Source organism: Pseudopipra pipra, chromosome 3 (assembly GCF_036250125.1).
Source record: "Pseudopipra pipra isolate bDixPip1 chromosome 3, bDixPip1.hap1, whole genome shotgun sequence".
Lineage (NCBI taxonomy): Eukaryota > Metazoa > Chordata > Aves > Passeriformes > Pipridae > Pseudopipra > Pseudopipra pipra.
The window spans coordinates 18,376,626-18,404,569 of record NC_087551.1 but is presented as its reverse complement, the minus strand read 5'-3'; the positions used below and the strand labels follow the sequence as shown (position 1 = coordinate 18,404,569).

At 41.2% G+C, this 27,944-nt stretch overlaps 1 protein-coding gene across 4 annotated transcripts in view; it reads left to right on the top strand.

Moving 5' to 3' along the window:
* The window catches only part of DISP1 (dispatched RND transporter family member 1), an 89,904-nt gene extending 86,203 nt beyond the window's left edge, over positions 1-3,701 (top strand). For all 4 annotated transcript variants that reach the window (XM_064648130.1, XM_064648127.1, XM_064648129.1 and 1 more), the window contains one exon: positions 43-3,701. In XM_064648130.1, the coding sequence (XP_064504200.1) occupies positions 43-3,690 (3,648 nt within the window). In that variant the 3' untranslated portion in view covers positions 3,691-3,701. The remainder of the gene's footprint in view (positions 1-42) is intronic.
* Positions 3,702-27,944: the final 24,243 nt, after the last annotated feature.

Below are 27,944 nucleotides of genomic sequence, written 5' to 3'. Positions count from 1 at the left end.
TTACTTTAAACTGGACTGTTTGCCCTGCCTGTCTTTATACAGATCAGATCCCATTCCCAGTTTGGTGACCTTTGCCAGAGAGCCACTGCTGCTTCATGCTGTCCCAGCTGGACACTGGGCAACTATATTGCTATTCTGAACAACAGGTCATCGTGTCAAAAAATTGTAGAACGGGACGTCTCTCACACCCTAAAGCTGCTTCGCACATGTGCCAAATACTACTACAATGGAACCCTGGGGCCGGACTGCTGGGATATGAATGCCAAAAGGAAGGACCAACTCAAGTGTACAAACGTACCTCGCAAATGTACCAAGTACAATGCTGTTTACCAGATCCTTCACTACCTAGTGGACAAGGATTTTCTAAGCCCAAAGACAGCTGACTATGTCTTACCAGCTTTAAAATACAGCATGCTCTTCTCCCCGACTGAGAAAGGGGAAAGCATGATGAGTATTTACCTAGATAACTTTGAGAACTGGAACGCTTCTGATGGTGTAACAACCGTCACAGGGATTGAGTTTGGAATAAAACATAGGTTGTTTCAAGATTACCTGTTGATGGATACTGTGTATCCTGCCATAGCCATTGTAATTGTTCTGTTAGTTATGTGTGTGTACACGAAGTCCATGTTTATCACGCTGATGACTATGTTTGCAATAATTAGTTCCTTGATTATTTCTTATTTTCTCTATCGGGTAGTATTTAATTTTGAGTTCTTTCCATTCATGAATCTCACGGCATTAATTATCCTTGTTGGGATTGGAGCAGACGATGCTTTTGTCTTATGTGACGTTTGGAACTACACGAAGTTTGATAAACCTCATGCTGGAACCTCTGAGACAGTGAGCATCACGTTGCAGCACGCTGCTCTTTCCATGTTTGTCACGAGTTTTACAACCGCTGCTGCCTTCTATGCGAATTACGTCAGCAATATCACAGCAATCAGGTGTTTTGGTGTTTATGCTGGCACTGCCATTTTGGTGAATTACGTTTTGATGGTTACATGGCTGCCTGCTGTAGTTGTATTACATGAACGATACCTTCTCAATATTTTCAGTTGCTTTAAGAAACCTCAGCAGAGGGTATACAACAACAAAAACTGCTGGACAGTGTTGTGCCAAATGTTCCACAAGATTATTTTTGCGGTTTCAGAAGCATCCAGGATATTTTTTGAAAAAGTTTTGCCATGCATTGTTATCAAATTTCGATATATTTGGCTTTTCTGGTTCCTTGCCTTAACAATTGGTGGAGCATATATTGTGTGTGTAAATCCAAAGATGAAACTGCCGTCGCTGGAGCTCTCTGAGTTTCAGGTATTTAGGTCTTCCCACCCATTTGAGCGATACGATGCAGAATACAAAAAACTTTTTATGTTTGAACGTGTCCACCATGGAGAGGAGCTCCACATGCCCATTACAGTAATCTGGGGTGTGACACCTGAGGATAATGGTGACCCTTTAAACCCTAAAAGCAAAGGAAAGCTGCAGCTAGATACCAGTTTTAATATTGCTAGCCCAGCTTCACAGGTCTGGATTTTACGTTTCTGTCAGAAGTTAAGAAACCAAACCTTTTTTTATCAGACTGAAGAACAAGACTTCACAAGCTGCTTCATTGAAACATTTAAGCAGTGGATGGAAAATCAAGACTGTGATGAGCCATCTCTTTACCCCTGCTGCAGCCACTGGAGCTTTCCATACAAACAAGAAGTTTTTGAATTATGTATCAAGAGAGCTATAATGGAGCTAGAAAGAAGCACAGGGTACCATTTAGATAGCAAAACCCCAGGGCCTCGCTTTGACCTTAATGACACCATCAGGGCCGTGGTGTTGGAGTTCCAAAGCACCTACCTCTTCACCCTGGCTTATGAGAAAATGCATCAGTTCTACAAAGAGGTGGACTCATGGATTTCAAATGAGCTTAGTTCTGCTCCTGAAGGTCTTAGCAATGGTTGGTTTGTGAGTAACCTTGAATTTTATGATCTTCAGGACAGTCTTTCTGATGGTACTCTGATTGCCATGGGTCTTTCAGTTGCTGTTGCATTTAGTGTAATGCTTCTTACAACTTGGAATATAATCATAAGCCTCTATGCAATAGTTTCAATAGCCGGAACTATTTTCGTCACTGTAGGTTCTCTGGTTCTTCTGGGATGGGAGCTAAATGTGTTAGAATCTGTCACAATTTCAGTGGCCGTTGGCTTATCAGTAGACTTTGCTGTTCATTATGGAGTGGCTTATCGCTTAGCCCCTGACCCTGACCGAGAGGGAAAAGTCATTTTTTCTCTAAGCCGTATGGGTTCTGCTATTGCAATGGCTGCCTTGACTACATTTGTAGCTGGAGCAATGATGATGCCCTCAACAGTGTTGGCATACACGCAGCTTGGCACTTTTATGATGCTTATAATGTGCATTAGCTGGGCTTTTGCAACGTTCTTCTTTCAGTGCATGTGCCGATGCCTTGGACCCCAGGGCACTTGTGGCCAGATCCCACTACCAAAAAAATTGCGGTGTAATGCCTTCTCTCAGACCTTTTCAGGAGGCCAAGGAGGCAGAGGTCACAATAAATCACATCCTGTTAGCAAGTATCAGCTGGACTCCAGAAGTCAAAAACCAGAAATGGAGCATGAGCACTATGAGCTTGAGCCCCTGGCGTCACAAACCGGTATCTGCAACCCTGCAGAGAAGGTGACGTACGAAGAAACTCATATCTGCTCAGAGCTCTTCAGCAGCAGGCCCCAAAACATGTGTGTGCCAATGCATCCAGCCTATAATAGTGAAGTGAGTAAAAGCATAAAAAATGTTGCTGGTTCAGCTGTGCTGCAGACTTCTATTGACCAACACACCATATGCCCAGTTTTCTCTCAAAACAGGCAGTGCAGCTGTCCTGATGCATATAAGCAAGTGACAGTGAAGTGGAGTCCACACTCATGTCAGCAGTTAAGTGACACCTTCTGTTACCAGTGTTCTCCTTCTCCGGGAACTGTACAGATCCAGAGTTCTGTAGCTCCTATAAATGCTTTACAGCAAGCTGCTGAAGGTTATGTACATCCAGTCCAGCATGTCCTCCACTGCAGTTGCCTTCAAGGAAGGCTCAAAAGAACGATGACGCAGAACTCGCTGCCTAAAAATTTTTTCCTCCAGTCCATGCAACAGTTTCAGGCACATCAAAGGATAAACAGGGCAGATACACATGCTCATCAAAACCCAGAGGAAAATGTAAGAACTGTTCCAAAGGTGATGAGCTCCTCACAGTTTCTCTGCCGAAACGCAGGACCTCTAATAGTACGTTGCTCTGAATGTGAGAACAGCATCTTAAATAACCAAAAGGGATTGTGTCAGCAGACAGACAAGTGTGATGAAAAGGGTGGTACAGAAGCGAATGGGGTTGAAAGCAAGAAAGCCTCTCTGTCCAAGCAGAAAAAAGAGAAAGCTGAGAGCAAGGTAGATCAGCATTCTTTGCAGAATGAGCAGGTTTTGAAGGCCGACCAAAATGATAAAAAGCACCTGCTGAGTAGGTCAGTGAGAGAGGCTCACCACGAGGGTTGCCGTGAAAGTTCACACTGTTGTAGCAAGGCTATCGCAGTGAAGTGCAATTCTGTTGACTGTCAAATGCCAAACATCGAAGCCAATGTGCCTCCTATGTTAATGCGCCCAGAACTTTCCAATGAAAGTTTGTTAATAAAAACACTATAATAAACCTTTAATTTGGCAATCCTGTGTCTTTCTTCTAAAAGTTAAGTTTAAAACACTAAAAAAGGAAAGTTCTGAATAAATATGAATTATAATTTGCCTTTTGGAATGAAAAATGTATTTTATAGAACAGTAACATTTATACATTTCATAAAGCCATGACATGTAGTAAAACCTGATGTTGTCCAGAATGTTTTTTTGCCGTAACTCATAAGATGGATTATGCTTCATTTAGTTTCTTTCCAAGGGATTAGGGTTTGATTTCTCCTTATAAACCATCTCAAGAAACAAAGTGTTGCAAAGAAAATCCCTTTTTCTGAAGCCAGGGCTTGTGAGATTGATAATATATGGGTCAGACTGAGATGGCCACATTTCCTGAGTACATTACTTACCTTTATTCTACTGCTGCATTGGCAGGCTTATGCACACCTTGAAACAGTGGCAGAACTATAATTGTTTTCATTCAAGTTTGTCTGAAAGACCAGCTCTTCAGGGCAGGCTATTTTGGAATATTTTTTATCTATTCATCCTGACAAAATCTGAAGAAAGGCTCTTGGAAGCCAACAGCATGTGCACTGCCCTTGTTGCATTTCTGTGTATATAGTGCAGTAAAACATTTTAAACTGCCCTTTCTGGCAGTTACTATAAAGACTTTACCATTAAATCCCAGAGAATACAGGCGAAAACAATAGTAAGTGAACGTTATTTACTTCTCAGTAATGACAAGAAAAATACAGTTTCTGTGGATGACAGATGTATGTACATAAAATCAGGGCTTATAAAATTGGGTAGGAAGTGCCTTTCAATGCTGAACTTTTTCCCACAAAGTTAATCTTCTGTGGAGAAAGGTGTAGTCAATGCAGACTTACTGTCAACAGTATTAGATTAAGTCAATCAAAAGGCTCAAATGCATAAATTAAAATATTGTGTTCTGAGTGTCCCTACCGGGAGAAGTTCCGAGATGAAGTTACAAATACTGAAGTAAACCATGTAACCAAGATGTTTGACTTCAGATGTTGTATCTGTGTAAGGGTTTAGCCAAATGATAGCTGCGAATAGTCGTGGGGTCTCATAATTCAGGGAGAGTGGATTTGAAAGCTGGAAATGTGTAGTGTGTCATAATTGCTATGTACCTTAATGACAAATCTCTCTTCCTACAATCATTTGGTTATGCTGGTTATGTTGATTTATTAGGCACAGAAGATAGATTTCATAGGTTGGTGTGATATCATGTACTTGGTCTGTAATGAATACCTGGAGGAAAAGCCTGGCTTCTTCTGTCCTGATGTTCATGTTGAAGGGATACAGAAGATTCATATCTTACAACAAACCACTTTGGTTTTTCTGGGAGTAGTGATGTTGGTGCTTACATATCCCAGTGACTGAAACAGAATAAGAGGTTGAAATCTACAGAAAAAGCTAAAATAATTTGATATGGTTTAAGAAGCGTATCATTCTTTCTTAGTTAGAAAACTCAGTTTTAGCTGCCTGGAAACTTGTCTCTCAATTTAGAGCCCAATTCTTTCTAAACATTTGTAATGAGAGCAATCCAAGGCTTTTCTGTGCACCTCAGAGGCCATTAATTATAAAGAGCTAAGACTTGCAGTGCTAGCAATATGAAGAAATTAAAAGGGATAAGAAATAAACTGGGCTATTGCTGTTGCTATTTTCCAACTATTTTCCTGCCCACTGCACCTGCTTAAGTGCAGTGTGAGTCTGGCCTTGCCAAAGCAATGTGTAATGCTTGCATAGTGCCTGTCACCTCAGCTGTCATTCACAACAGTGCCTTTGAGACCTTAGTGGCCTCAGGGGAGGTCCCCAGCTAATGCATCTACAGAACAGAGGACTTTTTGAGCTGATGAGCTCAAAACTGAAATTTTTTTCCTAAGCCAGGTTTCCATCCTGTGTGAGGAAGCCGCTTTTGACTGCTTATATTAATAACTGGTTTTATAATGGTGAGGTAAGCGACAGGGATTAATGTTATATTTCCGTTATGATTTATATGTTCTTAAAGGCTAATACAGTGAAAAAATGGGGCAGATAAGGAGTTGTGATGTAATGTGCTCTTAGAAAAGCTTGAAGTGAACTCATGTACTTGGCTAGTGAACAGGATCACTGCTATATTTGCCTTTTGTGACTTTGCCATTACCCTCCTGCTAACTGCTTTATCCTTTCCAAATCAGTAGCTGGACAAGCAGCAATCATGGACTTAGATAAGTTTAATACTTATGGACATGGCACTGTGTGTGTGTGTGTGTGTGTGTGTGTGTGTGTGCACTGCATCTATGTCAGTTCATGTGTGGACTCTAAAATCCAAGCTATGGAGAGTGGAAGAGAATAGGAGTTGGTTCCAGTGAGAGGTGAAGACTAATGAAGCTATGCACTACTCTATCCCCAGAAAATTCAGGAGAGAAATAAATAAATACTAATAATTAAGTTTTTACCAGCTGCTAGGAGCAAGCAAGGAGAGGTGGGATTCTTTTCCACGCCACGAAATCTTAACAAGAACCATTACGTCCTAGTGAGACATCTCTCAAAGACTTGCCAATGACAGCCAAGTCCCAAGGATAGCTGATGAGCCTAAAATACTCCAATTTCCATTAACTGATTTGCTATCACTGAGGTCCTCCCATGCATTGGGATTGCACAGGGAATATGGGTGTGTGCACACCACACAGTGTGGCTCAGTGTGGTGCTTCTCTTGTAGGCTGCCCAGGTGGGCTAAGGGCCCTACCACTGGCAGTGGCTGATGCTTACTCCATGAAGTAACATGGTCCTGGCTTTACAAGATGCAGAACTTTATTTCTATGGATAATCCACAGTGGGGTGTTTGGGAATTGTTCTGTCAGTGATGACATGTATCTTGAGACATGACAGGCGAGATTTCTAGGAAAGATGTTACAGCAACTTGATCATGTAAAGTGTCTTTAAAGTGACATCTCTTTGATTATTCAAGGAAGGAAAGAGACTTTATGTAGGAAGACAGTTGCCTGTTTATGGGTCTTAAGTTTGCTGGTATGCTTTCTTAAGGAATAAAAAAGTACAAGCCAGAATCTTCCTGGAAGTGGAGCTTACATCTGAGACCAATTCATTCAAATTCACTTCACCCAGGGGAAAAAAAAAAGATATTTAATGTATTAGATACCTTAGTTATCTGTATTGTCCTTAGGGTCTGTGTTTTTCAGGTCATAATCACATTTAGATTGTGGGTAATACATTGATTAGTTTCAAAAAAAATGATACAAGAATTTACATTAAGTCCTCTAAAATATTACATCAGGCTCAGTAATCATTTGGAATGCAGTTACCTCGTATGAAGTATTGGTAGGTGGGTAGGTAGCTGATGAAGTAACATAAAAGAGTTTTAAGTTACTGTTCCACTGTTTGTGTTTTTAAAGAAAATTAAAATCCATCTTTCTGCAATCACCCATAATCACTTTAACTTGATCTTTTTTAATTGATGTGGGAGAATTCCTTTGAAGTGCTTTGAATCAGGAACACCTCTCATTTTGCCAGATGGAGTCCTGGCAGTCAGTCCAAGAGAGCTCTAAAAATACAGGTTGACAAATGACAAAAATTCTAGCACTGTAAGAAATGTCAAACATGATAAAAATTGAATATATTTTATTTAAATAAAGAATGTTATACTACTTAATATAGGTAGCAGATGGGTGATTCAGGCCAAAATCACACTGACTTCATTGAATTGGACCTTAAATTTTTTCCACATGCTGGCAAGCTATATTAAATTTTATTTCTTCCAATAACATCTGAAGTGCCTGTATATCTAGCATTTGATTTATGATAGTGAGCTGGGACACCATCCTACTAAGTGTTGCATATTCCCACAACGCGAAACAACTCCTGCCTCAGCAATAAAAAGCTCAGTCTGTAGAAGTTATAGTCTGGAAGAAAGGCAATAGCTTCTCCTCATAACAGATCTCTGCAGACTCATGAATTTGGATCCAGTGTCACTATGGCAGAACTACCCTCACTTTAATGGTGTTATCCTTTGACTATTTATTCACTCACTTTATCAGAAAAAGGCCTCTGAGGTGTGGAGAGCCTGTAACATAGATCATGCACAGCTTAGAGAGGCTGCAGTTTTTAGGTACTACTGTGCTATAATGTCTGAATACTAAGTAGTCTTACACACCAAGGACTCTTGACTTTACTGTTTGCTTTTAGTTGGCATGGCAGCCTGTATTCCAAGTGTTTTTCCTAAAGTCTCCACTTAAGAAAGTTCCATGGAGTCAGGTGTTTCCTGGAGACACATAATTTTGGATATTTTGGTGTACCTGAAATGTATTAAAGGTAATATGTCCAGCTTGGGTTTGGATTTCATTATTTTAGGTTTTGACCAATGTCACTTTACCTGCAAATGGATAGATATATTCCAAGTAAACAGCAGCTGGTTGTTGCTTTTATTTAAATTCTGTTAGTTAAAAATGTATGTTGAGTCTAGTTCCCAAACCATTAATTTAAAACTGATGCTGATCTATCTTCTTAAAAGCAGCAGGGCTAACACTTGCTCTCTTGCTGTGGCCTGGCCACAATGGTGGTAGTGTTAGAAGTTGAACTCTTCCAGCAGTGAGTCTTTAGGGCAGATGGATGGCTTTGCTTTGAGGCCTAAACAAACTTTCTTAAACCCTTGTAAAGCCTTAACCAAAATTGTCTGTAGATTTATCGTAATAGCAATTCTAGCATGTTTCTCTGTGGTTTAGGAAAGCAGCAGATTATTCGTAACGGACTCGTTATTAATGTGGGCTGTATTACAGTACCCTGATCCTTGGAAAACAGTGTGACTAAAATACACACTGACTAATGGCAGGCTCTTAAAAATTTGACCTAAGCCATGTCTTCTGCATACAATAGTTTTTTTTAAAATATTATTCAATAATAGGAAATGTCATGGTTTAAATTTTGAGATGGGTGATGTGCTGAAACTATTACTGAGTTTACATGTATTTGAAGTCATTTTCAGGACAAATGAAGGACAGCTTGGCTGGGTACGATGGACGAGGTGGCACCTCTGGTTGTCTGCCCTCGCCCAATGCTAGGAGCAGGTCACCTGAAATCACCTTGCTGTAACAGCAGCGTTCAGGAGCTGTCAGAGGAGCCACCAGGCACCTGCAGCGTGGGAGGAGCAGAGGGGCAGCAACTGCATCAGCCACCTCTTCTCCCCTTCCCTTTGGTGATAAAAAACCCCTTCAGTGTGTTGTGTGCTGGGGCAATAATTCATCTCTCACTTTAGTGGTGTAAATCACAAGTAAGTTAATTGGAGTTACTTGAGCTGTGTTAGTATAAGAAAGAGGGGTATCACAACTGCTGAGTTATTGGCTCTCATAAAAAATCCTTAGCATTTGGCCCAAAATCTGCTTTTGAGGAGAGATGTTTATGTGCAAAAGCAGAACCCGTGGATGTTCTTACAGTCCAGGTAAAAATGAACAGAAATAGGCCACTGAAGGCATGTGAACTCAGTCCTAAAAAGACTGACAGCACAGAAAGCAGGTTTAGCACTGCTTGGAGTGGAGAGTTCTGCTGAAGCCATCCTGCAGTACAAGGCCAGATACTCTTTCACTTTTTGTTACAAAAATAGTCTGATTCAATATATATTTTTAAATCTATGTTTTTAAAATTTATATTTTAAATATCTGTTTTATAATATATGATAGTATTGTCCCAAATATTTTCCAAGTGGCCTGCACATTGAATCTTCTTCCTAAAAAAAATGTTCTTTTCAATCTAATGGAACTTGAATTCATGGCTGTCACAGGAGCAAAGCTGTCCAAGTCCATTATTCACCTTTTCTTCTATTCTGTGTTCCTAGTTAGGGTTCTGTCTCATATGATCCTACATTTTTGGGCTTTTCTTAGATGTCCTAACAGCTTGATTTCTTTCCTGACGTGGTACTGAATCTTTTAAGTGCCAAATGTAGCTCATTCTGTCATAAAACTGCATGTAGCAGGCCTTCCTCTCCTTTTGTTGATTCCCATTTGTCTCGAGTTCTTGAAATACAGCTTCTGTTGTTGTGTAGCATAACCTCTTTGATCCTTTCTTATTAGAGAAGCTTTATTTACATTTGGGGAGTATAATATGTCAGCTTTTTAAAATTTCGCAGCAGTGTTACACTACAAAATAGGGCAGAAGTAGGGAGAACTGTTAAACTGACACAAACTGAAGTTTGAATACTATTAGCAGTAGGTAGTTACATAATATGAGGGTGTTTTATTTGGCATAGCACTGAAAGGGTATAATTTTCAGAAAGATGGGTATTATGAATTTTGTAACATAAACGACAAATAATAACTTACTTTCACCTTCTTTTGTGTAGCATTACCTTCACACAAAGTAACTTAAAAGAAGTAATTCAGGAAATATTAAGCAAAACAACATAAAATTGAAAAGTGCTTGGATTAGAGTGGCTTGCCAGGAGGTAAGATCTGCTGCTTTCTCAATTCTATAAGGACTTTTTAAACCACCTTGCTTAATATGTCCCATGCTGTTGTTGAACGAGAATTGAACAAACTGTCCTCCAGTATCTCTAGGTGGTATCACTTTCAAAAGAAGTTTGAATATGTGAAATAGCAAGACTGGGGAAAGATGGCTTACCAAAATAAGGTGTCATAAAGAAACTATCACTGAAGTGTTAATCTGGCTTTCTCATCATTTGCAGCTGAGAAGCATTATGGGACTTGAACTAATACATTTTAACTGCAAGGCACTCAAGCCTATATGCAAGAATTTGAGACAGGCTCAGTAGGTACAGTGGATAACTTAGATATATAACATTCAATTAGCTTAGTTAAGACAGCAGGAGAGAGAGAGAATCCTTATTTGCTTTGAAATACTCTTGTACACTACATAGAGGGAGTAAATGTCTTGAAAATATGTGTAAACCACAATATTTGAGAATACAATAACTTTTACCATCTCAGAGTAATAAGCATGAAACAGAGTTGCAGACAATAGCAATTGATGTTTAATTAGGGAATTGTAAACTTCTGTGCACTTGAAAATACCAGTATTTGAAAAGGCTGCTTTCCAGGAACCTGCAATAAGTCACAGAATCATTTTGGTTGGAAAAGACTGTTAAAATGATTGAGGCCAACCATCAATCCGGCACTGCCAAACCCACCACTAAACCATGTCCTTAAAGAGACACATCTTTAAAATACCTCCAGGGAAGGTGACTGACCACTTCCCTGGGCAGCCTGTTCCAGTGCTTGACAACCTTTTCTGTGAAGAAAAAATGTCCTAATAGCTGATCTAAATCTCCCCTGGTGCAACTTAAGACCATTTCCTCTTGTCCAGTCCTTTGTAACCTGGGAGAAGAGACTGACTCCCACCTACCTAAAACCTCAGGGAGTTGTAGAGAGTGATAAGGTCCCCCTGAGCCTCCTTTTCTCCCAGCTAAACAACCCCAGCTCCCTCAGCTGCTCCTCATAAGACTTGTGCTCCAGACCCTTCACCACCTCTGTTGTCCTCTTCTGAACCTGCTCCAGCACCTCAATACCCTTCCTGTAGTGAGGGCCCCAGAGAGCTGCATGCAGCACTCGAGGTGTGGCCTCACCAGTGCCGAGTACAGGGGGACAATCACTGCCCTGGTCCTGATGGCCATGCTATTGCTGATATACACCAGGATGCCACTGGCCTTCTTGGCCACCTGGGCACACTTCTGGCTCATGTTCAGCAAGTGTTGACCAGCACCCCCAGGTCCTTTTCCTCTGGATCGCTTTCCAGCCACTGTGCCTTGAGTCTGTAGTGCTGCTTGGGGTTTTTTGACCCAAGTGCAGAACCCAGCACTTGGCCTTGTTGAACCTCATGCAATTGGCCTCGGTCCGTTGATCCACCCTGTCCAGATCCCTCTGTAGAGCCTTCCTGCCCTCCAGCAGATTGACACTCCTACCCAACTTGGTGTCATCTGCAAACTGATGGAGGGTGCACTCACTCCCCTCATCCAGACCGCTGATAAAGACATTAAACATTGTGAGAAATTATGTCAAAGGCTTTACTTAAGTCCTGGTAGATACATCCACAGCTTTTCCCTCATCCACTGAGTGGGTCACCTCATCATAGAAGGAGGTCATGTTGGTCAAGCAGGACCTGCCTTTCACCAACCCATGCTGTCTCAGCTTGATCCCCTGGTTGTCCTGTGTGTGCCATATGATGACAACCAAGTTGATCTGCCTCAAGATCTTCCCTGGCAATGAGGTCAGACTGACAGGCCCGTAGTTCTCCGAAGACTCTTCAGCCCTTTTTGTAGATGGGTTTAGTCACATTTGCCAACTTCCAGACAACTGGGACCTTCCCAGTTAGCCAAGATTGCTGGTAAATGCTAGAAAGTGGCTCGGTGAGCATTTCCACCAGCTCCTTCAGTACCCTTGGAGGGATTCCTTCTGGTCCCATAGACCTGTGTGTGTCTAAGTGGCATAGCAGGTCTTGTAGGTACTTGTTCAGGATGACTAGGAACTTAGTACATCCAGGTAGCTTTTAGTGCTCTAACTTTGATATACTCCACTTGGCATTTGTTATACAGGTTTGCAGGTACATCAGTGCAGAGGATTTGGCTATCACCACTCACGACTTTGGATGGGGACTGAACTGCCTCCTGAATGAGCAGGAGGAAATCAGAACTGAGACCATCTCTAAAAGCAGAATGTGAGTATGCCTGTTTGGCTTATTCCAGATACTGGTTTGTTGTAGGCAACGGAGAAGGGAGGTTGAAATCTGTGCTTCTATTTGTCTCCTGAATACAGAAGCTGATAACTTTGCCCAGCATAGATGTTTCAAAATTCAGAAGGTGAATTAAGTATTTGTAATGGTGTGTACATGTAGCTGAAACTGTGTGTATGTGCTTGAAGTCTTTGGTTGTTCCAAATACATACTTGGATTTTTGTAGCTAAGAAGTTACTGGCATTCAAGCTGATTAATTTTTCACTTCACCCTGGTTAAGTGTAAAATGCGGCCTGATCTGCTTCTGTTTTGGTGTTCTCAAAGAAACACCATGCACTTACGATTAAAATTCATACTTCTTTTAAATATATAAAACCTAGAATAATATGCTCCAGTCTTAAACTACTATTATTATAAACTGATGTTTAATGTTATCATTATTTCAGTATTTTTATAAAGGGCAAGCACAGTAGGGACATATAAGCTCTCATTTAATCATTTAATTTATCACTTTTAGTACTTTGTGATTGTATTTCATGATGCCTTTAAAATAATTAATTTGAAATGCATAAATGATTCAAAGTACCTACACCTAGCTTTAAAACTGCTTGATTCAAACATGGGGAGAAAAAAGACAAAACACTTGACCTATAATAGTGAAACAGAAGCCAAATATACTTGATTGCTAGGAGGTCTGTAGCACTTTTCACAATCCACCTTACAAGATGAACTCCACCCTTGCTTTGTCTTCAAGTTCCCATTTTCCAGCTCAGCTCCAGCTTCCTTGCAGTGTCTGACCATGCATCTTAAGGGATAAGAGCTGGTTATCACACTGCAAGGGGCCAACCAGTTCAGAGGGGCTGGTTGTGCCATTTTGTGCATGCTTTTTAAGTGTGTGTTTCCAGACACAGAGCTTAAATAAGAACCACTATTATATCTCTCCCAGTCCTCTGACCAGAGGGAGGGATTGATCTCAAGCAGCAAAGCAGATGTGGTGGCCTGTGCAGCAGGGGGGTACTGGGCTGTGCAATGCCTGAGGATTAGCCTCCAGTCATAAGAACTCTCAGCAATTTATCTGTCTGATACCAGGTCTAAATTTGCCTTTTGTTCATTGTCATTGTGCTACTCTGCAAGTTATTCCCCCTCCTTTGGGCAACCGAGAGCAGCTCCCTCCTGGTGCTCACGTTTCTCAAATCCTTGCAGTTGCTGCTGCCTGCAAGAGACCCTGCTGAGGAAGAATCCCTGCTGCTTGTGTACAGCCTTGTTGGAGCCCCACGTTAAGTGGAGGAGAGCTGATGGGATTAATTTATTTAAGTATTATTTATTACCCAAAGGTAGCTACTGTTTGTATTATCACCTCCTCTGGCACCTGGGGTCTGGGAACAGGGTCGGCCTGAGCTCCTGAGGTGGACTGTAAATGTATGGGCTGCGGATTTAGAACTCTTTTTTCTTCTGACTATGCAAGAGCTTAGGAATTGTCCTGATGTCTCTCATTTGCTGTCTTGCTCCTGTTTTTTGATTTTAGCCTGAAAAGGCTGATTGATGTGAAACCCTGCTGGAGTCTTCAGTTTCTACACTTGCTCTGGTTTTGCATTATATTTTAGGATCAGGGAAGCAAAGATTCATGCCAGATGTTGTTGCTGCTAGAGTCTTCCCCCTTCCCTCCACCCAAGTCCATGTTATCTGGAAATGGATCCACCCTTCCTTAGGAAACCCAGACAGTGAGGAAGCCACAGCCTCTTCATGTTTTTACATTTAGGTGTGCCTGACTGAATATAGATTTCCTCAAAGCTATCACAACTCTCAGATTGGTTTGTTTTTACTTCAGAGGATCTGAAGTCACATTTCAGTGTATGGAACTAGATGCAACTCTTGTTTGTAACCTCTTCTACAGCGGGAGGGGAGATGGGGAAGACAGGGTGGAATTGTGTCAAAAGATTCAATCTCTTCCATCTTTTCTCTGTAGAACAGTGGCTGATCTGTAGCCAATGATCTGAACTAAAAATTAATCTCCCCGCTACCAAGATGTGCCACATAGTGAATTAGTTCAGTAAAGTGAGATCTTGGAGCTCCAGCCTGTTGGTATGGATGCAGCATCTAGAGCTGACTGCTGACATAAGAAGCACATGCATCCTGGACTGTGGTGTCCTGCCTGAAATCCCTCTCTCCTCGCTGCAGAAAACCTCCAAATTAAATGTGGGGCAAGAAGCTACTGTGTAATAGTGATCTGAGATGTACCCCTGTTGTCTTCTTCACACATTCAGTCCAGGTACAACGTTCTGGAAGCATGTGTGTCTTTTCCCAGTGAATGTGCAGAGAGCCCAAGATCCTAATTTAGGAGCATCAAATTGTATCTAACTTGGAACATCACCCTCTGAAGGTTTTCAAAGGTTGCAATGTCTTCTTGGCTACCAAGGCAGTATAGTCTCTTTTTGTCTTGTTAACTCACATACAAGCAGATTGAAACCTGAAACTGGAATAACATGGGAAAGTTGGAAAAGCACAGGAGCGGGTGAAATATTTCTTTCCTCTTTGAGGCAGCAAGCTTGGCAAAGGGGCTACTTTGCTTCCATGAATCTTTATGTTTGACCAAGCAAAGGAAAAGGTTACCTGCGATATGTGCCCTGCTCCCCTTAGTCACCAAAGGAATCCAGCTGGGACAACACAGGCTCTGGCCTTCAGTACTCAGCTCCCACAAGTATCTCTGTGCTGTGGTGTGGCATGCAGTGGGAAATTAAACCATAACCCAATGTTGACTTCTGTTGGAAGTCATCCTATACAATGGACTTTAGTAGTTGCCTTTTAGGGCCAGAGCACCACCTTCTCTGGGTAACTGGTTACCTGTGTCACAATAGGGTTAAATCAGTGGTTACAGTGGTCCCTGGGACCAGTGCTCTGAGTCCAGCCCTTGTCTCTTGTCTTCCTCATGATGATGCTTCAAATCCAATTCATATTCCTCCTAACAGTCAGCCCTTGGCTGTGTGCTGGCTTGGAAAAACTAAATTCCTTTGACTAATCTGTTGTTCCCATTTTTTTGTGCATGTAGTTTCTAACAGGAAAAGGCATGGGGTTTAGTCTATGGCATGAGGCAGCACTCACCCAGGACACCTGGTAATACTGCTTTGTGTGCAATATTCATATTAAGAAAAATGTTGTAAATCTTATGTGCTCTTTGTAAACTAAAATACTGGATATCCAGTTCAGAATCTTTCAGAGGTGAGGAAATACAGGTGATCTACTCTTGTTCTTAGAGATCAGCAGTTGTCTTACACACCTCTGTACTTACACATTAGAGGCATCCTTTGATTTAGATTTTGAACAAAACCTCTCTGACCCTGGAATTTACAGTCATCCTTTCCTGTAAGAAGAAATTAAATGGGAAACACGTTTTCTGGTAAAGTTGTATCATCATATACCCATATGTAAGTGTGTGTATAAAAATAAAAAATAAATAAGCAGGCAAAACCCTAGATTTCTTTAAAGGTTAGATCTGGTCATAAAAGTTGAGAATGTTTTTAAAAAATTTAAAAATCTTGTTCTTTCATTGCTTACTCACAGTGTTTAGGCCAGCTGAAGCTTTGAGACACATCGGCATGCTTTACTTGAGGAAGCTCAAGTTTACATTAGTTTCTAAAAATGTAATCCTTCACTTCCAGCTTTCTAAGAAAGTCTGGCCTTTCTTCCCTTACATGGTGTCTGGCCACATTATGCCAATTCATTCATCACCTCCAGATTCTGCTGCTGTGGTTTGTTCCATCTAAACCTGGGTTGGAAGGTGGTGCACAGATTTCGTTTGGGACATCATGTGATGGCCTGCCTGCCTTCTCTGGGCCTTCTCTCTTGTTGCACCACACCAGCCACACAGCCCAGATGTGCCCATTCTTTTGATGACTGATAAGGAAAAACCTCTCAATACACATTAGATGAATGTAGAATCAGAACTCCCTGAGGATGCATTTTGGAGCTTCCTTAGAAAGCCTTTTTATACTTGGGGCCATAAACTGAGAACTTCGTTCTTGTACCTCTAAATTTTCTCCAACCTATCCTTCTCTACCAAAATATGTACCCCAATGAATGTTCCCTTCAAGAGGGAAGATTGTCAGGCACTACATTGTATCTGCTTAATATCTGCAATATTACAGATAGGGCAACAGGGAAAAGATAAGGCAGATAGTTTGGTTGTCCAGCATTTTTAGTTCTGTATTGCTTCTGCAGCCCTTTGTGGATGTTCCAGGATTCACAGATAAATATAAGGTCAACTCTGGAAGGAAAGGGCACTACCAGAGAGGAATAGATGAAAGAATTAGAGCCATAATATATATAATATACAATTAACATACATATTGTGATTCAGAACTTGCAGAGCTCCAGGAGAAGGCACCATCTCATAAATTACATCTCCACTGTGATTGCATGATTATTCTTATTAAAAATGATATATGAAATCAAAAGACAAGCCTAATTCTCAGATAATGGGTTAAATCTATAGCACTGGCAGCCAGATAAATCCTTCTATCTACCTGGTAAATGCAGCAGAGATAGAATTGGCTACTCAGAAATGTATTTAATATTGACTGAAGGAATAAAAGGGACAAATTTAGAGACAGAGTAGTGGAGCTGAGTTGTACATGTGCCTCTGAGAGTGTCTATTACTGTCCTGTTGGGTAGGGGACTTTAATGTGTTGAGTTAGAAAGAACTGCCAGACTTAATGAAGGCGGTATGACCTTGCAGGACCAGTGATTAAACCAATTAGAATTAAACAGTGAGTGCAGAACTGTAATATGGGCCCTTGGTGGATATGCAGACAATATGCTGCAAAGCAACTGTAGTAACTTCACAGACACTCATCAGTGTGTTGGCATGAATTTCAGCAAACAGCCACATGTGGCTCATCTGCCAGCATTTCAAGTGGAAAGCCAAAATTCCTTTATTACCTTGGTCTGGATGGCTACGCTGTCTGTTTTTTTGTACTGCTATAGGTGAAAAGGAGGTGAGTAAGTTGTCTGGTCCAGTTTTTTTCTTACCACTGCTTCCAATTGTGGCTGTTTCAAGAAAGGTTTAAATGCTCATTGTGTTCCCACTGTAATTACATTGAAGTGTTGTATAGGTGAGGGTGGGGAAGCTATTTTTCCGTGACCACAGCTGACAATTAGTTTATCCCTTTGAAGCATGACAGTTGATGTCTTTGGACATTTTTCATTAGCTAGTGTAATGTTAGATACTATTCTTATTCTTACAAATGTCCAATCCAGCTTTTGTTCTCTGAGCTGGCTCTGCCAGAGGATATCCGAGGAGAAGAGAGAAGAACAAGGAAGACCGTGTACTGATGCGGTGTGACTGATGTTACTGGGAATGCATAACAGTAATTGCAGGTTTTTCCTGCCCCAGTTTCCTCTTCCTGTTGGTACTTAAGTCAATGAGGATTTGAAATAACTCTTCAATATTGTGTTTGTATAATAATTATTGACATTATGAACAATGAAGGCAACAGATTGACATGCCATCAGGAAATAATGTTAAGTGTTGTTGCTGGGGGGCTGAGGGGGTCACACACAATACAACGCAAACAATATTTATTGAAGTGAGATGGGAAGTCAAAACCTTTCCCAAGCATTTATAGTTAAAGAATTTGTTCTAAATTTTGCCAAGAGAGCAACTTGTCTGAGAAAGCAGTCTCTGGAATAAATCAAAGTTATTGTTGCCCTTAGGGCCCCACTGAGATGTTCTTCTCAGATATCAGCTGCATGAGAGATGAAAATAACTGTGTCTTTTTGACTGACTGCTGTTGTACCTTGTCTTTCCAGCAGCCTGGAGAGAATTAACAGAGTCCTGGGCCTGGAGTGAGCATGGAGTCATCAGAAACTACAATATTTGGGAGGCCTGAGTTTTCAGTGAAAAGCTCAGAAACATAGCTAAACTAGAAAACTCTAAATACAAGAAACTTAGCCATTTAATGAAATAAACCCTGTTTATCAGCCCTGGAAATTACTGTCTTTAGTCATGTCTGGCCATTGATTGGCAGTAGCAAGTGCTAGTTTTGTTCTGCTTGCTATTCAGTGTAGGGCACCAGGCAGGAATAAGAAACAGTGAGCCCTGTACTCCTGAAAATGTCGTCTCTAAAAAGAAAAGCTGGAGAGACAATAAGAAATAAACAATCATATTGTGCTCTGTTTTTGAGCTGATGCTGAGTGATACCTGAATCTGGGGACTCAGACCTCCAGGATTATTGTTTGTTTCAACTCTTACTACTGTGATTTTATTCAGGTGCAGTCTGGACAGTCTGGAAATGTCAGAAATGCTTTGTAAGTCTCACAGTGTTATTACAGGGCTTGTGAAGTACTGATAATAGAAAAATGATTTTTAAAATGTTTTAGTTTTGAAGACCTTTACATACAGCACAAACACTTTATTAATTCAAAATATTTCACTAGCATTTATACAGAAAATGTCCAACTTTCTTCATGGCTGCTCAACATTTTCTCTTTTTTCTCTCTCTAAGTCTTTCTATTTTGCCACTGAAGAAGTGAAAGAAGAGGAAAAAAAGACATGAAAACTGAAGCTTCTTTAATCCAGGGTTCATTTTTTTGAGAAGATGATTCTGAAAATATTATTTTTGCTAGAAATTAATATTTTAAATATTTTCTGAAACAAACAAACAAAAAAAAGCCTCAACCTGATAAGGAAAGCTTGTTCTGTTTAAGACTTTGATCCCTTCCTGTCCCTGGCCTTTGTGCAGCTTTTTCTACCCTTTATAAATCACAGGCTGGTCTTTTCACTCCAATTTGAGAAGAATGTCAGGTATGCCTGTGTCAAATTGCTGACATAACCTTTTGTGCTTTAAGGCACACATCGACATTAAGTTCTCTCTGTGTAACAGTGTCCAAGGTGTCTGGTTTATCTCTGTCACCTCAAGGTGAAGTCACCTTCCACACTTTTTCATATAGCAAATAAAACCTGTATCTACCCAGACTTCTCAGCTCTGCCATGTGTGCCTGATTCTTGGCAATGGGAGTCCCTGCAAACAGAGGCTATAGAGGAAATCCGGCTCCAGTGAAAGCCGGACTCCTCTTAATTTTATCACCAGAGAATTTGAAGAAAAATGCACTTCTTTCTCCCATATTGCTGATCATTCTATGTCGAAATGCCTAGATCTCCAGAATCCTTTACTTTCTTTCCTTCTTTTTTCCTAGGAAAGTTACAACTTCTTTCAAGTGCTGTCATCTACTCAGCTTATCAGCACTTAAAAATATCTGCAATCACTCTGGTTTCAGTGAATTTTTTGGGGCAGTTTTGATTCTCATCAAGATGTCCACATTTCCCTTGCTGCATACCTTAATTTCTGTTTGCAATTTCCATCTCATCTCAAATTTGTCTATCCCAGTAATACTTAGTTCTGCTTCTTTGCTTATTTCCATGTTTCGCACAAAACCTGTTTATGATATTTTCCTTGGCAAAGGCACTTGGAGATTAGAGGCATTATAAGAATAACCGTGCAATGCAATGCCTTTTTTTGATCTCAGCCAGACCTCCCTCCTTATGAAGCAAAAGCTTTTACAAGTTGCAAAGAGACAGGTCATCAAGACTGTACAGTGAAACTGCTATCACAGAAAGTTGCTTGTATTTCTCACTGAGGTGTTCAGTGTCTCCACACAGTCCTTGGGCAAAAACTGAGTTCAATGACGCAGCTGAGCGAAAATGGAACTATTTGATAATTCTTTCAAAAGATTTTGGATGGTCCAAGTTAAGGCAAGAAACATAAGGATTGTGATTGTGGCCCAGACTGACTTTTCCAATGACTTGTACTGTTCAGTTTCTCTGTGCTCTCAAGTCTGAGCAATGGGGGGAGGATAATGCTGATCATTCAAAGAACTGAGGAAAGTTTACAAAGTACTCCTGAGCTGACATATAACAGACTGCTGTTATATGGCAAAAATTGTCAACAGTTCACCCAGGCATACCTAATCTACTCCTGAAAGGGACTTTCTAGTTACTGAAGCCAGCCTCCCTAGGATCCCAACTGAAAAATCTCATCGTCTCCTAACACAGATGGGATGACTTGGCCATGAGCAAATGGAGAGGAAATGTGCAGAGACATGAGCAGAACTTCATCTTGTCACTGCAGAGCTCTGGTTCCAGAGCTAGAAGGACTGAGATTGGGTCTTGTCTGTACCTTGGATTTGTGTTCTGTTGGAGCACAGATTCGAAACAACAGCATGAGTTTTGGATTGGGTTTTTTTTCCTATATGAATTCTTTAATTATTCTCCAAAATTCTGTAGCTGATTCCATTTCACACCTCGCACTTTGCAGCTCTTCAAGATCTCTGTATAGTGTTATCATGCTTGGAGTTGTCAGCTCAGATTCATCCCATATGTCACATATTGGTTGGAAATGAGACAGAAAACAGTGGGCTGCAGCATGACAACTTCCATATGACACTAATGCTATATAAAAGGAAATCACAGATGCTGAAATACTTCCATGACCTCACTGATCTCCTAAGGTAGTGGCACTTTAGTATCCGGTGATACTTTGGTATCACACTGGATACTTTGTCCAAGATAAGTTGTGTAAGTGTTTAGGTTTTGGAATAGTTTTGGTTTGTAGCATGTGCAAATGGAGTGGAAGTCACAGAAGCCACCTGTGTGTAATCCAAAGCCAAATATACTCAAAACTCAAAGAATTTTGCCTTTAAAGTGTCCTTGATTGATTACCTGGTTCTTCCTGTTCCAATAATAGCTTTTCTGATTCTTTCTCTGAAAAGTGAAATCACATTATGAAATTACATTAGTGTGCATTGAGAGAGTACCAGTTATCTGATCTGACATTTTATGTATTGATTGAAGTGCTGAGAGACAAGAAAGTCATGATTTATAACAGCACAGTGAAAAACTGAGACACGGGTGAGGGAAGGTCACAAAACATGAACAGAAAATGGGAGCTGAGCCCACTGAGTTCCTGAGAAGCATGAGCCTGACAGGGCTGCTCTGTGATGGGAAGGAAGGAATATGGGGGGTTCTTATTCCCCAAACCTAGTTTGGTTTGCTTAGCCATTTTATTTGTCTATGTAGTCTTACCAAACTATATGGAACACAAACCACCAATAGTAAGGATATATAGTAATACTTAATCCAGAACTTCTTATCTATAGGTCTCAAAAAATTTCAAAAATACTTCAGACAGGTAAAGCAGCAGAGATGTCCCAAGGTAATTACCTAGCAGGCTGGTGAGGAAGCCAGGACAGCCCCCAGCACTCATGAACCCCAGTCCAGAAATCTGTCCTTTATTGAATTGCATCTAATCATGAGAGCAAAAAAGGCTGATGTCAGGGTTGTGTTGTCATCTGCAGTTTGAAATAGCTGAGCAAGTTGCATTTAACTTGAGCTGGTTTGTGTAACCTGTTTGGCTTTGTCAGCCTGCCAATGTTGGCCACTGGGGAAGAGCAAGAGTATCTGTTAGGGGAGTGTTCTTTAAAAGCAAGATTTTTGCTTTAATTGCTATTTACATCTTCCACCCTTCACCCTTTTTCAGCTGCAGGGAGATCTTGTTCTATTTTAAAAGCTTGGGCAGGAACTGGAGGCTAGAGACTGCAGCCAAATCAAACAGGAATCTCACCAACCTAATAGAGGGTTGGCTGATAATAAAGGCTATCTTCCCGAGCCTTTAAAGCTCTCTTCTTCCAAAGACACTCCCTTATCTGAAGCCTCTGGCTTCCCATGAGAGGGTATAAACATCTTCCTATGCAGCAGGGTACCCTTTGACATTAAGAGGAAAGCACAACTCAAGATAAGTTGAAGAGGCTTTTGTGTCTAATCTCAGTAAGCATTCAGAGGCTGTGAATGTCTTTTTATCCTGAGTTGTTGAGGTTTGTTTTGTTTTTTTGGCTGGAAGCACATTTTCCTTGGAGTTTTATTACATCCCTCATGGCTTCTTTTTTTTTTTCATATGAGCTGTCAGTGCAGTACTTGTTTGGTCAAGACTTGTGTGTTTACTTGGCATCTTCAGTATACAAAACCCGTGCTGTTCACATGGCTTCCATGCAGCCAATTCTGCTAATATTTTAAGGCTCTGACTAATGTGGCTTGAGGGTAAATGTTTTCTGACTTTAACATTGTACCTTGCTCACAAGAGCAAATTTTGATGACTTTCTTTCATTGGCAGAGGTTTCAACTTTGTCAATTCACTGCTATTCCTCAGTAGAGGTTTTTTTAAAAGGTGTCAAAGCTTTTTTTCTTTTTTTTCCCTCTCGTAGCTGTTGGGATCCTGTCGGTGAACGGCTCATAGAAAGCCCAGCTCACTTTCCTACAAATGCATCGGTGTATCTAGGTGATTGCTGAAGGCAAGACCCCTATGTTCCCCTTGTAATAATCATCTCCTCTTCCAGGAGTGCTAAGCTCCAATGCACTCTCCAGGACCTTTTCACTGTTCCTTGTTTCATGTCCATTCCCAGCTCTTGTATCCCAACCACCCTTCTCCTGGCCAATGCTGAGCAAATGAGGTTTCATTCAGAGCCTGGCTTAAGCGGCCCCATTGTTGTCCTTAAGGACTGAGGCTGAAGGATTTGTGAGGTGCTTTGTGCTAGCCCAGGGCCCTACACTTTACTTCTGCTGTGCTCCAAACTGGCTGTGAAGATGCTGGAATTGACCTCTCCCTCCCAGCAGCAGTGCCAGAGGCCTCTCTCTTCTGCTTGCTGGGAGCCAATTAGAAACAAAGCAAAGACATTTCAGCATAAGATTTACCCCTGTGGCTTAGCAGCAGTGGTGTCTTTACTCAAAGGCTGTCTTGAACCTCCTCTTTCTATCCCATGAATGAAGACTGGAAGTCCCTCACATGTTCATGGTAATCACCACAGCCCTTCCACAGTGGATGTTCCCCCATGTTCGAGCCACTTTCATTTCTTTCAAAGGGAAAAGGTCCCTTGAGGCTCATGGTGTGAACTTGTTTTTAGATAAAGAACATGTATTCAACCACCATAATTAACCTTCCATTTTAAAACCTCCCTTTGCAGATCAGCTCCCTACAGGCTAATCTTTCTGTTTGCAGGAATGGGTGAGTGATGCACAGATGCTCTGTCGGGATACTTTACCTATTCATTAACTTTGATTAGATAGCATTTGCACTCTGCCATCTAAGAGTGCTGCCACTTTCTGATATAATTAGTGTTCCTCCAATTAGGATAAATGGCTGTTTCATTACTTTTAAGTGGGTCATTAAAGTGCCATTCCTGTCTCCTGCCTCTGGAGCTGACAAGGGTACCTGCACACTCCTTTTTGCAATGTCAAATCAAATTTCAGAAGGCTAATGGAGTAGGTAATGTACCAGGGCAGACGTTTCTCATGGCTCCTGCTGAGAGCAGTTCCCGGGTAGTTGATTTTCCTGTGTGCTTGATACTCTGATTTGTGAAACAGAAGTTCTTGATTGCTAAGACACCTTTTGAAGAAGTTTCTGAAAGCATCAAAACCTGGAAATTACTTAAAATACGTATTGATAAGCTTCTGTTGCCATATGAATTCCTTTTACAACTGTGGAAGCTTGTGGTTGTCACAAGGAAAACACAGAGATTGTGCCTTATCAAGAGCAATCCTTTCATCTTTGTTTACTCATCCCTACATTCAACCACAAGGAGGTCTTCTCTCCAGGGGTCATGCTATTTGCTTGCAACCAGGGTGTAGCAGCCCTTTTTGTTTCTCCAAGAGGCCTTGCAATTCCTTAATCATTAGATCCTGGTATGCTATAAACACCATTTTCTGAGAACTAGAGGGCAGATTCTGGCCCATATCAGAGAACTGTGACTCACATTTTGGGAAGGGATAGAGACACCTCTTTTGCAAGGGAGATTTGAAAGTGATGATTCACCACGCTGGTCCCTTTCTGTAATTTTTCGGTTTTAGATGTGGAATTCATAGACAGCTGTAAATTTTACAAATGCTTAAAGCCACATCTGCAGAAGAATAATCTTGATAATTTTGGATGCTGTAAGTCAGAAACTGGTCCAGCTCTGAGATCATCTGCTTCACCCCTTTAAGATCTAATACTGTTTTTAAAAATTTCTCAATAAGGGCAAGGATTCTGGAAAACAAAGATTATATTTCTTGCTGCAGAATTTATCTACTCAAGATGTAGTAAAAATGCATTTTTTTAAAAAAAACAAAACATCTATGGCATTCCCTGGGTATCTTTCTATTGATGAAACTGGATCATATCATAGATTGCTTAAAATGTAAAAAGCCCATTTGTTTTTCTCTGCTTTTTTTATTTTCCCCTAGTTTTCTCTGATTTTCGAACCCTTTTGTTTTCTTCTGCCGTGTGGTCTCTGGTTCTGTTTTTACCGTAACATAATTGTGCAAGAGTTCTCCTCCCCAGTTCATCCAGCTTACAACCATCTAGATATTGCTCAGGTTCTCATCTCAGATGGCTCATCAAAGCCAAAACACCCATTAATCAGTCACCAACTTATTGATTAGGTTTATTTCTAGTAAGTGTATTAGCACTGAAGAAAAAATAATTCCAAGATGTTTTTCCCATCCTCCTCAAAGTCAGTGGATATCAGGCAGGTGGGCTGCAACCTTTATCCCCTTCAATGACTTCTCAGTGGGTAAATCGAAACATGCAGAGCAGTCACAAAAGCCAAGTGGGAGCTAGGCAGGAGGGATTAGATCTTGAGGAATTTTATTTAATTAACCTTCCTGCTAAAGCAATCACATCTCACTTCTCAGACTCTTACCCTCCTAGATCATGTTTTCTCCATCAAACTATGAAGTAACATACAGAATTATATAGCCTTCTTGGTATCTTTGATTTAAATAAAATTTAAAATAAAAAATTCTGAAATGACATGAAAGTATAAATAGATGGAGTATGAAGATATTTACTGCTGTGTAAACAGCTATCAGTCTGTCAAAAATGTATGCAGCTGCTGGCTCTCGGTGGGAGGTAAGGCTGAGTCTTGCACCTTGAGCCACTTGTGACAAAGGTTTGCATTGATCCCAGATGCCACTTTGAAAACTGAGGCTCAATACACCTCTAGTCTTTGCAGGAAGTCGGAATAAACCCAACAGCTTCTGTTTAAAATCTGTGCTGGTTTTGCTGTGGATGGTGTTTTGATGGTGTAGCAGCTTTTAGTGAAGATTCTGGCTTCAGATACACATCCCAGGAGAACAGACTGATATTTTGCAATGCCAGATTTCAGTGATGAAGGCACCAACACGTTGTGGTAGCTCATCAGGCATTGTTAATGCATGTATCCTGGAACTAAAGATGAGAGTCTGGCCCAAGGTTCATAGGTTCAGGCAGGATGTGCTGCTTTGTCGCTGCTTTGTCATGCCAATGAAATACAGTCAACAGGATATGGAGAGATCTCCAACCTGGGTGCAAGGGCTACCAGAGGGTCACTGAAAGAAAAGCTACTTACTTCTTCTATATGTGAAGCACAAGCTGTATCCCTCCAGAGTGTCTCCTGCTAAGCTTTTTCATTTGAAGGGGTAAAACTGAGGTCAGAGAGCAGTAAGTTATTAAGGTTAAAAAGTCTGGATTCTGAGGTCATCTGAGAAGTGGCAAATCTATGGATGCTTTGCTGAGAAGAGCTGCTGCTATTCTTCTGCAAGATGTAGGTCTGTTCAGTGGATTTCATCGCCCATTGCTGTGTCTCATGAATTCGAAGTCTGAGCCAGTTCCTGAACAAATGGCCTGCTCCCGTGGGAGAACAGACATATGAGAAATACCACCTTTCTCTGAAAACCAAGAAGGCAGAACAGCCCAGCCATAATGGTTACTTGCAGCTACCTACTTTGTAGAATATTTTTCTGCAGATATTCCTCACAGGTCCCTAAGTTATAGTGCCAGGCCTCTTTCCTAAGGGCTTGCAAATACTGAGAATATGCAAGCCTGAGATGAGTCATGGATCCTTCCTAAACCTTGGACCCTTCAAGGAGCCATGGAGAGTAACTTGAATGGCAGAAATGATTGTTTACTAATAACAGTGTCCCTGGTGCTGCTCCCTGAAGTCAGTCAGTGGTGTCTGAGCAGGTGTCCCAGGTTGCCTGTTGAATGAGAAGGGTAAAGCTAGTAGAGTGTCCACTGCCACCTCCTCACCACAGGGTCAGCAGGATGGACTAAAAAGGGGCCTCTCTGGTGCCTTTGGCGACTGCCAGCAAGTATGTTGGAGCTCTGTAGAAAACTACATCATTCTTATTCCTCAGGCTTGCTAAGACTGGGCAACTGTTTTATCTTCTGACTATTTTAGGACCATAACACATATGCTGGCCTAGTGGAGCCTGTGCAGAGGAAGGTCAGGCTTTGTAGCTGTGTGCTTTATAATGCTGTAACATAAGATGGTTTAGATCTGTCCCTTCAGCTAACACCAAATGATGCTATAACCCATCCTCAGACAGGCTAACCTCTTCTGTATGCACTGCCCCTCCCTCCTCACAGGGCACGGTACAAGTAGGGAACAGCAAATGTGTCCCCAGCGTGTGCATTGTGGTTGGCCCCCTGCAGCCTGACCTGTCTCTCTCTTCAGGATCAGGCTATTGGCTGACTGGGTCAGTCTTCCCCAAACTATTTACTACAGCTACTCTCAAGCATTTTATAGGCCTTCCTCTTTATTGCTTAGCTTCCAGGTAGCTTATTCCTCTCTCACGAGGTGTACGGTACGCGCTCTGACAGCACACGTGTCCTCGTGTGGAAACAGTCACGGTGCCAAATCCTCTAAATATTGTAAAATTCCAAGACTCAGTCCAGGTCTCCTAAAATAGCACGTCTGAGCAAACTTCCTGGGGCTTTTTAAACAGCCTTCTGATGTGTGTGCTGGGGTATGAATGGAACTGCGGATTTCTGAAGTGTCAAGGGGGTAAATGTGTTGTGTACCCAAATGAGAATATTATGAATGAGTCTCTTCAGAGAAGAACACTGATGAAAAGGACACTGTTAGCAAAAATGCCCACAGAAGTATGAGCAAATACTCGAAAGGAAGAACACCCAGGGGGAGTGGGTTCCCACTTTCTAGTGAACTACATTATTTTCTTTTCAGAAGTCATGCTAAATAGGAAAGATTTTCCAGTTTTAGAAAAAAACCTGAAATAACGTCTGTTCTTAGTGTAAGTTCTTCTGGATGTGAAGACAAGTGCCAGTGTGACTTCTGTGGCCCTAGGACAAGCCTATAGATTTCTCTCTTATGAGGAGTTAAGTAAGTTGAAAAAAGCTGAGCTCTTATCTATCTTCTATGTTTTCATTGCTTCATCAGCACATCGTTTAATTGTCTCTCAATTTTAATATCCTCACAATTACAGCAGCCTTAGGATACAGGGCTTTTGCTGTCCTCCCATGAAAAAGATTAGGAAGTGAGGCATGAAGAGGGTGATTTGCACAAGCTTCTTTAAAAGTTTCAGGTTATTGACCTCTCATACCATTCTTTGTCTTTCATTTAGTCACTGCACCTACAGTATGAATAGACACTGAGCTGGCAGGGACAGTGCCCTCCGTAGTAGTGCAGCTCCTCTTTCTTCACACTGAAAACTTGTGTTAGCTTCAGATATGACTTTCCTGCAGCTGTTTTGCTTCTCTGGGTTTTTCAGATCTTTCAAA